Source organism: Lepisma saccharinum, chromosome 16 (genome assembly GCF_977018435.1).
Source record: "Lepisma saccharinum chromosome 16, izLepSacc3.1, whole genome shotgun sequence".
NCBI lineage: Eukaryota > Metazoa > Arthropoda > Insecta > Zygentoma > Lepismatidae > Lepisma > Lepisma saccharinum.
Genome location: NC_139244.1, coordinates 14019852 through 14032970, shown reverse-complemented (window position 1 = coordinate 14032970; position 13119 = coordinate 14019852). Strand labels below are relative to the sequence as shown.

General features: G+C 36.9%; 1 protein-coding gene across 1 annotated transcript in view; it reads left to right on the top strand.

The window, feature by feature from the left end:
• Psn (presenilin) overlaps positions 1-13119 on the top strand; it is a 48710-nt gene that overhangs the window by 22990 nt on the left and 12601 nt on the right. The window contains exons 5-6 of the mRNA XM_083137729.1: positions 3196-3416; positions 9431-9529. Of these exons, the coding sequence (XP_082993855.1) occupies positions 3196-3416; positions 9431-9529 (320 nt within the window). The remainder of the gene's footprint in view (positions 1-3195; positions 3417-9430; positions 9530-13119) is intronic.

Below are 13119 nucleotides of genomic sequence, written 5' to 3'. Positions count from 1 at the left end.
TTTGCTTGATGTCCTCGCCCCCTACCTTTCCTCTTCTGTAATCGGTGAGCTACGTCATATCAAGTTTGAATTCTTTAATCTCTTGGGCCACACTAATCACGGTCGGAGTGACCCGGAAACCGATCCTTTCTTTATTTGATCCCCATCGGTTAAACATCTTGATCCACAGGTCGTCGACATTCCCATCTTCTCTGTTTAACTTATTACTGCTATCTTTGCAGATAGATGCCACTTCATAAACATTCCGACTTATGGGTTTGTTATCAATCCTGACAATCTCTTGTTTCTTAATTTCGTGTTCTTCAATTATATGTTCCGATAACCCAGTTCTTGGTATCCCTTCCTGAATATATTTTATCGTGTTCACGCCATTGGTTTTTCATGCTTCTCCCGGTTTGCCCTATGTATTCTTTATTACAGTCACACTTTATGCTATAAACCCCCCTTCTTATCACCTTCTTCATTCTCCTTTTCCTTACCATCTTTCTTATATTTCGTGAAATACTTCCCTACGTTGCGCGGAGCCCTCATCCCACATGTGATACCATATTCTTTGACCACTTTTTCTATCTTTTCGGATACTCCTTTGAAATAAGGGATACCTATGTACTCATATTTCTTTTGTTCTTCATCAATCCATTCTCTCTCCTCTCCCCCTTCCAGTCATTATCTTTATTTTCCCTGTCTTTTACACATATTTTGTGGGCTTCTCTACGAATGTTATTTAAGTCATTTTCCTTATATCCGTTCTTTTTTCCCACTTTATAAATCCATTCCTCTTCCTTTTTCTTTTCATCCTTTTGGTTACACAATCTTATGCCCTTTGTAAAAAAGGTGAGGAATACGTTATTTTTAATACTTCTAGCATGCTCTGATTTATTGTGGATAAACATATCTCCAGCTAAGGCAAGACAAGGATTATGTTAAATGCAACAATCAATAGAATATTGTTTCTCAAAGGTTTCTCAAAGAATGTATTAAGACTGATGTGGTCCAGAGTTTCTTAAAATGGGGCTTTCAACCCCTAAGTGCAAATGGGAAAGATCAGAAAAAGAGATTGCAAATGAGTATGGTGAATAGATGTATTAGGGAGGCTTATTCGACAGTAAACCGGCTTAACAAAGAGTGTTTAAATTTACATTTGGAGCTTAGCGCCATTATGGACGGAGTGACTTGGATGAGAATCGAGGAAAGGCACCATAAGTACATAGAAGTAGCTAAAAGTAAACACCGAAACATTATACGGAACAAGCTAACTAGCATTGGACAGAAAGAACATAGAACAAGAACCATAATGAAAATAAGGTAGTTAACGGGAAGGGGGAAGACAACGTACTAAACCTAACTAATTTAATCCATATCCGAAAAGGTAGAAAAAGTGTCAAAGAATATGGTATCAAATGTGGGATGAGGACCCCGTGCAACGTAGGGAAGTATTTCACGAAATATAAGAAAGATGGTAAGGAAAAGGAGAATGAAGAAGGTGATAAGAAGGGGGTTTATAGCATAAAGTGTGACTGTAATAAAGAATACATAGGGCAAACCGGGAGAAGCATGAAAAACCAATGGCGTGAACACGATAAAATATATTCAGGAAGGGATACCAAGAACTGGGTTATCGGAACATATAATTGAAGAACACGAAATTAAGAAACAAGAGATTGTCAGGATTGATAACAAACCCATAAGTCGGAATGTTTATGAAGTGGCATCTATCTGCAAAGATAGCAGTAATAAGTTAAACAGAGAAGATGGGAATGTCGACGACCTGTGGATCAAGATGTTTAACCGATGGGGATCAAATAAAGAAAGGATCGGTTTCCGGGTCACTCCGACCGTGATTAGTGTGGCCCAAGAGATTAAAGAATTCAAACTTGATATGACGTAGCTCACCGATTACAGAAGAGGAAAGGTAGGGGGCGAGGACATCAAGCAAAGGACTTCCAGCATTCTACGAGAGTTCGTTGCATGACTCTCCAACGTGCGCATCTAAGTGGGGTTTTTAACGTGTTTGTGTGTCAAGTCCTGTGTTCACATGGCCTTTTAGATAAGTCTTTTAACGTGTTTGTGTGTTAAGCCTCGTGCTCAAATGGCTTTTTAGATCAGTGTTATACCATTGGGAACATGGCAGTTTTATGCATGTGGGGTCAGATGACTAAATGTTCCTTTTTTACTCCTTTCCACCCACTATAAACTCCAAAATGCTTGTCATATCTGACGTGGCTAAGGTATAGTCACACTGGCCTAGTTTGGTAACCTGATGTAGGGATCAGTAGAATCCTGAAACTTACTTTTCGTTAAAATCAATACTAACGTAAGTACCTTTAAGTATCTACATTTTATTGTATACTAACTTATTTAACGTGAGTAAGTCGCACAAGCACTAAATATTAACTTTTCTGATATTTTGATCATTTATAGGATCCACAAAAAATGTAATGTGACACTTTTATGGTGCGTAATTATCCTGGAAGTTAAGCAAAATTCAAAGTTTCAATTGATGAGAAACTGTATTTTGTGATTACATAACAGATAATTTTATATTCTGATGCAATTTTTTAAAATATTTTAAAGCAAAACTCTGCTAAATTGATGCTTATAATTAAACTGGTATACTCCCCCACTGATATTAATGAATATTTTCAACAGCTTTAAATTTTCAAGCATTAGTATTGATTTAACACTAATAGAAACCATGTTGAAAGTAACATTTATTGTAGGGGTGTGTCGGGTTAATTGGTACTCTTCCGTTATAGGCATATTGGTTTATCGGTAAAATTACTGATTACTTTACCGATCTGATATATCTATAAATGCCTTATAATTTAGTGCAAAATTCTGACATTTTGTTATAATTTGTATGAAAAATCTCCATGCCCTACTTTTAAAAAAAGTAAATGTCTTAAATATGCAACTTATTTTGTACTGCAGTCACCTTGAAACATGCATTTATTAAAGAGGTCAATGGACCTCTTAGGTTTCTCAAGGACCATTTGGAATTTTATATGGGGAACTTTATCGGTATCGAACATAATTTCATATCGGCCCTCGTTAATTTATTGCATTAATTTGTAAGTTTTTGTACTTTATTAACAGTATTTGTAAAATCAACATTAGAGGTCTAGAAAGTTGTACTTGTCCAACAATAAAATTTGTTTGTGTTTTGTATGTAAAATTCATCTTTGTGTATTCCAGGGAAGTGTTGAGAGCATATAATGTTCCGATGGATTACATAACCCTGGTGCTCCTCATGTGGAATTTTGGAGTCGTTGGGATGATCTGCATCCACTGGCAAGGTCCTCTAAGGCTGCAGCAGGCATATCTTATCTTCATTGCTGCTCTTATGGCACTGGTATTCATCAAATACCTTCCCGAGTGGACAACGTGGGTTGTGTTGGGGGTGATATCTGTATGGGGTAAGTGCATTACTTGTTAGTTGTGATTTTGGAAGAAAATTTTCTATGTTGCATTTCTTGCTGTCCTTGTACAGATGAAATAAGTCAGATTCAAGAGATTGGAATTTTAACACTATAACGACGGCTACAATGACTATACGTTATTGTCGGATCGGGTCTATTCGACCCGGGGAAATATTATACTTTTTTTTTCAGGCGTTCAAACTTTCTAATTTATATCAATGACTGAAAATAATGTTTCAGGTTATTTGTTAATGATATTTAACCATTTACATGTTTCTAATATGTAACATGTTTTACACAATAAATTTAAACATTGAATAACGTATGTTATAAAGAAACCCTTGAGTTTTTATTATAATAGTTTTCTTACATTTGGAACATTTTTATCATATGTCCAGTTATCATTAATGATTTGTAAGAATTTACATATTTTATTATCTACTTTTTGTCAAGAATAACTTACAACATCGATTAACATGTGTTACATAGAACACGTGAATGCTGAGTACAAACGTTTGCATACATTTCGAGCACACTGTTCTTGTTTTCCCATCGATTTTTGATGGACAAATATAACACCTCCTTCTGGATTGCTTCTGTACACCTTGCTCTTCATTTGAACATCCGTAGGTTTGCTCTTCCATTACTAGTTTGCCACTGAGCTCCTTTCCCAGGTACTGCAAGAACCTTCTAAGTCTACCCGATTTGGCTCCCAATTTGTACGGATGTACTGTTTGGTACAAAACAAATGCATTTAGTGCACTGAAGTCGATCATGTCATGAAATATAACCATGGCCATCTCCAAGCTTTTCGTTTCACACTGTAGTTTTGTACCATTTTGTGTTATTAGCTGTGCTGTGAAAGCGTCGATTTTCGGCTGTTCATGGAACCTAGAAAGTAGAATCACCACTTTGTTCTTCTTGGGGCAATATGATGCTATCATGATATCATCTTGAAATCCAAACAAAGTGGAGCAACACACTCGCTGTTTTGTGGCAGTAAACTCTGGCGGCAGCTCTCCTTTGTTCTTTCGCATCGTGCCGACCAGAGTAAGTTTCTTGGCAAGTAGATCCCTTGGAAGAGATACATTGGTGAAGAAATTATGGGACGTGATGTTTCTTCCATTACCTTCGATTTCCTTCACTAAGTCCTTCACTACTCTCTGTACTTGATTTTTCTCCCTATTAACTCCAGCTTCCTTTCCTTTGTAGATTTGAGCCTTCAAAACAGAAGCTGTTTGAGAATCACAAATCAGCCACAGCTTGATTCCGTATTGTCCAGATTTCGACGGCATGCACTGTCTAAAAGGGCATCGCCCTCTAAAATTGACCAGTTGTTCGTATACAGTCATGATGCAATCAGGAATGTACGCTTCTCGGAAGTAAACAGTCCAAGTCTCGAATACATCTCTTGTAGGTTCGAGCTTACCTGGAGACAAGACACGAGACCTAAGCTTTCGTGTATTTGGTACGCGAGCCATTGTATTTCTTCAATTATACACAAGAACTCGTGAGAATGAACAAATACATCGTCCAAACTACACAGATGCTATGCACCAAACAAAGTGTGCATGCAGATTCGTTCAGAAAGTTCCGGAAAATTGCGGAACCTGTGCTTTGAAACCAACAAACTGAAATAACCAACAATAGTTATGCAGACTATTGTCGACAAAAAAATCCTTTTCTGCAGTATCCGTCTGCAACTTAGGTTATTTGTTTTTCCTGGGTAAATAGAACAGGCAAAGGGTACTGTATACGATTTCAATTGATTGATTTGTTTTATTTTACTTCGCGGTTTGTGCCTCTTGGCTAATTTGCGAAGATGGGGATCAGTGATGAAATGATGAAATTGATGAATGGACATTTACAAAGAACCTTGCCGAGTGGGATTCGAACCCGGGACCATTGACGTTGCAGTGCGATGTGCTAATCACTAAGCCACGGGGTCCAGGAATACGCTTTTGAAGGTTGTGACTATCCTTGAAAAGTCACAGAGGCGAAGAGGGATATTTCTGCAGTAGAAAAAAATAGGCCTATATATTTAAAAATTAAAATCTGGCCTAAAGGACCCATCCGTCCGCAACGCGAGTAATACATTTTCTGACCAAAGTTAAAAAATAACCAAAGATTACAATAAATGATTTCAAAGGCCTTCGAAATTGACGAAAAGTCACGGAAGGAGAACACATTCATTTGCAGCATTAAAAAATTAGACTAACTAACTAACTAACTCTCTAGCCTTCTTAAACCCGAAGGTTCATGGCTGCAGCAACACAGGCCTTCCATCTGTCCCTATCTTGAGCAAGATCTATATACTCTCTTCCATCCCTACCGATTTCCTTTAGGTCCATCTCAACGTTGTCCCTCCATCTTCGTCTTGGCCTTCCTACAGGTCTCTTACCATCTGGTTTCCCAACAAGAATCCTGTAAACTCCTCTTTCCTCTCCCATTCGTGCCACATGGCCTGCCCACCTAAGTCTTCTTGATTTAATTATTCTAATAATATCTGGACATGAATACAAATTATGTAGTTCTGAATTATGTAACCTTCTCCACTCACCTGTCTCCTCATCCCTTTTAGGTCCAAATATTTTCCTAAGGATCTTATTTTCAAATACTCTCAATTTATGTTCCTCTTTCAATGTAAGGGACCAAGTTTCACACCCATATAATACTACAGGCAAAATTACTGTTTTGTATATTTTAACTTTTAGTTTCTTAGATATTAAACGAGAAGACAAAAGTTTATGAAGAGAGAAGTAACATGCATTTCCTGAATTAAGCCTACTTTTTATTTCCTCTTTAATATAATTTTCATTTGTTAATATTACTCCTAAGTATTTGAATTTGGAAACTGGTTCAAACGAGTTGTTATCAATAATTAGATTTTGATTATTACCTAACACTTGGTTTCGGCCTGTAAGCATATATTTAGTTTTCTCTTTGTTAACTTCCAAACCTATCTCTTTAGCAGTTTTGAAAAATATTTTAGCATTATTCTTAATCGTATTTATATCATCCCCCAGTAAGTCTACATCATCTGCATATGCTAACAACTGAGTCACACCATTTAATTTTAGTCCTTCTTTAGTTTCTTTTACCTTCCTTACAGCATATTCTAAGGCAAAATTAAAGAGCAATGGAGATAATGCATCTCCTTGTTTTAACCCATCATGAATTATAAATTTGTCAGACATATTATTACCCACACGAATTTTACTTTCTGTTTCACTGGTGCATATTTTTATCATACTAACAAGCTTCTTAGGTATTCCAAACTCTACTAATATATTATATAATTTATCTCTTTTGACCGAATCATATGCTTTTTTGAAATCAATGAATAGCTGATGGACATTTTGATTATATTCCCACTTTTTTTCAAGTGTCTGTCTGATGTGAAAAATTTGATCTGTAGTTGATCTGTTACGTTTAAATCCACATTGATAATCACCTATAATTTCATTAGCATATGGGGTTAGTCTTGTTAAAAGAATGTTAGACAATATTTTGTATGTTGTTGAGAGTAGAGAAATTCCACGGTAATTATTGCAGTTCATTTTATCACCTTTTTTAAACACAGGAACAATTATGGATTCTTTCCACTGTTGAGGGATTTCTTCTTTATTCCATATTAAACAAATTAATTTATGAATTTGACATATTAATGAATTTCCACCATATTTAATTAACTCAGCTGGTATTAAATCAATGCCAGGTGCTTTGTTATTCTTTAGCCTTTTAATAGCATCTTTAACTTCAGTCAAGTCAGGTTCTGGAACTAAAGGTTCTGCTGTGTGTATTTCATTTACTAATTTCTAATTAAAAAATTAGACAGGTATAAAAATTGAAACCGGGCCTAAAAGATCCGTCCGTCGTTACAGTGTTAAAACAGAAAGAAAGAAATCATTTGTGACACCTTTGAAAGGAATTGTTCTTGTTATTGCTGCTGCCTGCCTCCCCCTTTCTCATGAACTTTGAGGGGGTGGGGATAAAAGAGTGGGTACACATGCACCCTTTCACACTCCATTGGTGGGTGTCTTCTCTTGTCATAAGCTCGATTTAATTGTAAATTTAATTTGTATTCATTTAATTTTATCTGATGGGGGTATAATATAATAGCCTGCCTCGATTTGTTCATTTTGCGTAATACACCATCTAGTTCAATGATGGCCCACTTGGTGGCACTAGTTTACGGCACTGCAGACTCAGCTGTGGAAAAGTACCAATTATGCTTAATAGATGTCCTTTGCTGACACTTTATGTTGAAAGAATGTATATTTCACACTGTTTACATTAAGGCTTGAATCATTTGTGATTATTAAATAAATTCTGCAAAGGAATAAGAATGTCTAAAACCTAACAATTTATGTTTTTATGCATACTTGACTTGAAATTACATATTTATCTTCAGTACAGGTCGTTTTAGAAGTGCGTTGGCCTTTGGCCGTATTAAAAAAATCCACGCGAGAGTCATGGGACAAAGTATAAGTTATTTTTGTTTTTTAGGTTATTATAATCTCTTTTTGTAAAGTATCTCACCAAATGTGCATATATAACAAAAGGTAAACATGTGACAGTATTTGTATTGATATGGTAAAGTACGAGTTATTTAGTGTGTGTTTAGCCTTACTGTGCATAAAGTGGACTTAAAACAACAAATAAACCAACGAGTTAGTGTGCATAAAATCTCGAGTGCATGAACGAAGGAACGGATACGATGGACAAAACCTGGATGGAGGAATGGGTCTGAGGACTCGCAAAGGAAGGTAGAACGAAAGATGGACAATTAACAGCACGAGCAGCGAGGAGTCATATGATATCGGAGTTATGAGCAGAGCACAAGATTATCTTTATGTCACGAAATAAGCACGAATGATTGAGGATTACGTAAGTGGATGAATATGGCAATTTGAACGATAAAAAGTAAGTTTTATTCCCGGCCGGTGTGGACTGGTAGTTTGCATATGCAGTGAATGACGTAAGTACCTAAATTTTCTCATACCTAAGTGAAAGCCAGATGGTTATATAAGGATCTTTGGAAAACGATGGATAATATTCTTCAGTGCAATGCTAACATACGTGTGATGCGTTTATGGCCATAAATCGCGAAATTGTTTCTACGCAAAACATGGTTTAGAACAAAGGACGTTGCATCGCCATCTTGAAAAAATTGCCAAGGAGGAATAAATATGTGTGTAAACAACAGAGAAGGTGACCAACTCGTTGATTTGTCATAAATTGAATAAAATTTCACTTGCTGATGTTAGTAAAGAGTGAAATATTGTAATTTTGGTCAAGGTCACGTGACATATAATAATATTAAAATATGTACTTATTGAAGTGTAATGGTCGGATAATTTCTGTCCAAAGCACTACTAGAAATCCTACCATAATGTGTATAATGCCAGTATTAGTTCTCACGGTACATGTGCTCACATTCAGGATGCAAATGGCTGCTGCTTCTTTATGTGCATTGCGAATAGGTTGGTCACACTTACAGGAGGTGACGTAAGCTATGAAAACCACAGCTCGGTAAAAGCTCCTTCCCTCTCGAGCATTGGACAGCGACCATGAACGAGAGTGAAAACAAGTTTTGCCTCGAACGAAGGGTTAGGAATTTAGTTGCGATTTCTGTCGACAGAGGCGGCAGTTATCTAGCAAGAGGTAGTATAGTCAGAGCCATCTAGTAGCAAATAAGGCAACTAGATGAATTGAGGAGCTTCACAACCAAGGTTGTAGCAGTTTTTTAGATAATATATGAAAATGCTAAAAATACGTTACACAATTTACCAAATTATCAGCAGTGGCCCTCCAGTCATTGCTACGAGCGCTACTGGCGAGATGAAAAGTAACCGATTGGAAAGTCTTTGGTGATTTTGTTGGGAGTTTACGGGAAAGTTAGGAGTTTAGGTTGGGGTTCTTTGTGGCACAGTGGACTGTTGGGCAGACCCCTCCACTGGGTCACTGTGTTAGTATGCTTTTACTGAATAGTTTTTATTGTTTTCCAGATCTCGTAGCTGTTTTGACTCCGAAAGGACCACTTAGAATCCTTGTCGAAACAGCTCAGGAAAGGAATGAGCAGATATTCCCAGCTCTCATCTATTCTTGTAAGTAAAGGGATTGTTATTTGTAAGGAACGGTACTTGTAAAGTTAAAAATGAAAAAGAAATAATTTTACTTTTTTTTTTTGTACATTATACATTCAGACTCCATGGCCCCAATAAAGCAACAAGTACAATTTCTGTGGATTTTACATTGCACCGCATTTGTAGTTTTTCTTTCAGCTTGATCTCTTAATAATGTAAAGGTTTCTCTGTATTCGTTTTGTTAGTAAATATTAGGCATGGGGCAGCACACTCAGTATCGTCCAATATAGACATATCTGAGTATTGGATTAATGGTAACATTGCTATAATTGTATCAATTCCATATGTCTATAAACAGCCAATAACTTTGTTCAAAATTCTGTCATTTTGTGAATTACATCTTCAAAACATAAAAGTCATAATACAATGGCAGACATCTAAAGATTCTGATTGTTGAAATTATAAGTAGAAAGGTCCTTGTTTTGACAGTTCTTTATTCTACTTAAGATGCTGATGGCATGTGGTGTGAAGTTCAATCTTTTTTATGTTAGAATTATCATAAGTTTTATCTAAGCACAAGCATTCCTATATTTGCACATATGAATAAAGTACTGGCTAATCTAACTCAATTAATCCATGCAAAATATTTTTTTTTTCATCTTGATCAAGTAACCTTGTGGATATGATTAAAATTTCCAGTAGTTACATTTATCAAAAATGTTATTACAGTCAAAGTGGTTATGTTAAATGTAATGCAGTTCAAAGCTAGGTCTAGCCTTCTTAAACCCGAAGGTTCATGACTGCAGCAACACAGGTCTTCCATCTGTCCCTATGTTGAGCAAAATCTATATACTCTTTTCCATCCCTACCGATTTCCTTTAGGTCCATCTATACATTGTCCCTCCATCTTCGTCTTGGCCTTCCTACAGGTCTCTTACCATCAGGTTTCCCAACAAGAATCCTGTGAACTCCTCTTTCCTCTCCCATTCCTGCCACATGGCCTGCCCACCTAAATCGTCTTGATTTAATTATTCTAATAATATCTGGACATGAATACAAATTATGTAGTTCTAAATTATGTAACCTTCTCCACTCACCTGTCTCCTCATCCCTTTTAGGTCCAAATATTTTCCTAAGGATCTTTTTTTTCCAATACTCTCAATTTATGTTCCTCTCTCAATGTAAGGGACCAAGTTTCACACCCATATAATACTACAGGCAAAATTACTGTTTTGTATATTTTAACTTTTAGTTTCTTAGATATTAAACGAGAAGACAAAAGTTTATGAAAAGAGAAGTAATATGCATTTCCTGAATTAAGCCTACTTTTTATTTCCTCTTTAATATAATTTTCATTTGTTAATACAGTCAACTCTCGATTCAACAACCTTTCACAGTTCCCGGGAAAAGGGTCGTTATTTCGAAGGGGTCGTTATTGGAATTTGCACCAATTTTCAGCTTAAAGGGAGCTCAAACGGACACAAAGATGCCTAGGAGATGGTAACACCATTTATCCTGGTAGTTATAGAACCTGTTATGCACAGGATGCGTGTTGTGAGAAGGAAAATAGAACATGAAAAAGTTTTCACAAAAGAGAATTTAAAATAATGTTACTTTGTTTCAACTGTGCACAGTCGTTGCTTTCCCAGGAAATTCTTACAATTCTAGTTCATGAGAAACCCGTTTGCACTGAGACCAATGGAAAGGAAAACAATCTCTCACTTATTGCAAGTGAAACTCAAAGAATCTTGACACCAGCCAGACTGGTGCCAGCAAAAGTCGGGAGATAATCGAGCAGAATGAATGTTGGATTTTATATGGGTCTACTGGAGCATTGTTTGTTACAAGATTAACTGGTAAGATCAGATCTCTCGGGAGAAACAACACAACCTCTCTAGGTACCAGACAAGAAAAAATAAACAAAGGCAGGGCTGTAATTTTCTTTCTGGTTCGGATGTGTAAAATACATCGTAAAAAAAAGTCACTTTTCTTTGCTTCAACCAACTTCATTCACCCTTCCCCCTTCTCCCTTCCCCATTCAAGGGAGCAGTCCAAACTCCTTCCTTGACTTGCATTGTAATCCAGCGTGAAAAAGGAAACTCACAACTTGCGTTCTGTTTTCACCCAATGCGTATTCTTGGACACGTCATTAAACAGCGGCAGTCGATAATCATTCGGGTTTGGAATTGAATTTAACTTTAAACTGTATATTTAGTCCTGATTAGCCCATCAGCATAAAATGAACTGAAAACAATCTTTATGAAACTACACATATCAAAATGGTAGATCGTTATTTACTCTCACGTTAATCGACGATTTAATGTTGGATTTAGGAGTATTCTCGATGTCAAACACCCACCCCTCCAAACGTTTTCCCCTTGAATAATGTCTTTTTAATCGGTCTCAGCGACCATTCCTATATTGAACACACTTTTTTTTTTCCTCCACATGAATGGTTCTGAAGAAAAGAGGATGCAAATTAAATTTACAGATTTGCTTATCAGAAGGCGCAGAACATGAAGTTATTTTAACTCTTGTTTTCCTTTCTGGAGATCGAATTTCGTTATCGTCAAATCAAAACAGCTTTGCGAGATTCAAAACAATAACTTTTTCCATCGCTGTTATCGGCAAGCAAGAGCTTTGCAGACGCTAGACAAAACACTGGCGCCAGCTGCATCGTAAAAACAAGAAGACCGGCTGGAAGTTCGAGCAACAGCAACAGGTGGCGTAAGAGAAAAGTCCCAGCATTTTAAAGATAACGCAACTGTCGAAGACTGAACTTTTAACAGCAGTGTAAAGAAGAAAGAAATGACCCTTGCTTTACGTTTTACCATGCAACAGACAATAATACGGGCAATATTTCCTATGCAGACAACAGCATTAAAAAAATAATAATAATAAATAAATTTAAAAAAACTGAATTCTGCAATTATCAACATTGCCGTGCACACCAGTGGCGGAGAATGAGCTGGGGAAAGGGTAGAGGGTCACTTTTTTTTTACTTGTTCTATGGTTTTTGTTCGTTTTCAAGAATATATCCAGAACTGGTTGCCCCATTTTAGACTTCAAAGGAAAGGAAGACTTTTCCACCCTCGCCTGTAATCAGCCTGCATCAGCAAAAAAATCGTGGCCGAAACAATCTGCATTCCCCCCCTTTATGTTTGCTGACAGGAAAAGAGGGAGAAGTCAGTCAGCCAATGGAACACTTTTTTGGCAGATATTACATTGACACAATTAGGAAAACGTATGAAGTGGAAAACGGGAGTTATGATGCACGTAAGATCGAAGTAAACTTTTGTGGAAACTTGGATGACAATGCATTAAGCGGGTTGACGATCTTTAGTTTACCTGTGTGGTTTTGATTATCTCTGACAGTTTCGCTTTTTTATGAAGTGTTGCAGGGAACAAAGAACACGTTTTGAATGAAAACGGTTACCGGAAGTTGTCGGCTACAAGGCCGAGAGTTGCTCACTCACGGGAACCTACTGAACTGTAGGTCAGAGCTGGACAGATGGGCCAGACTTGCAGGTGCCACGCATCTGTATTTTCGAACATTCATGCGATCTTATCTCTCAAGGTGGTGTATTTATCGACGAAAGAGCTTGACCTGC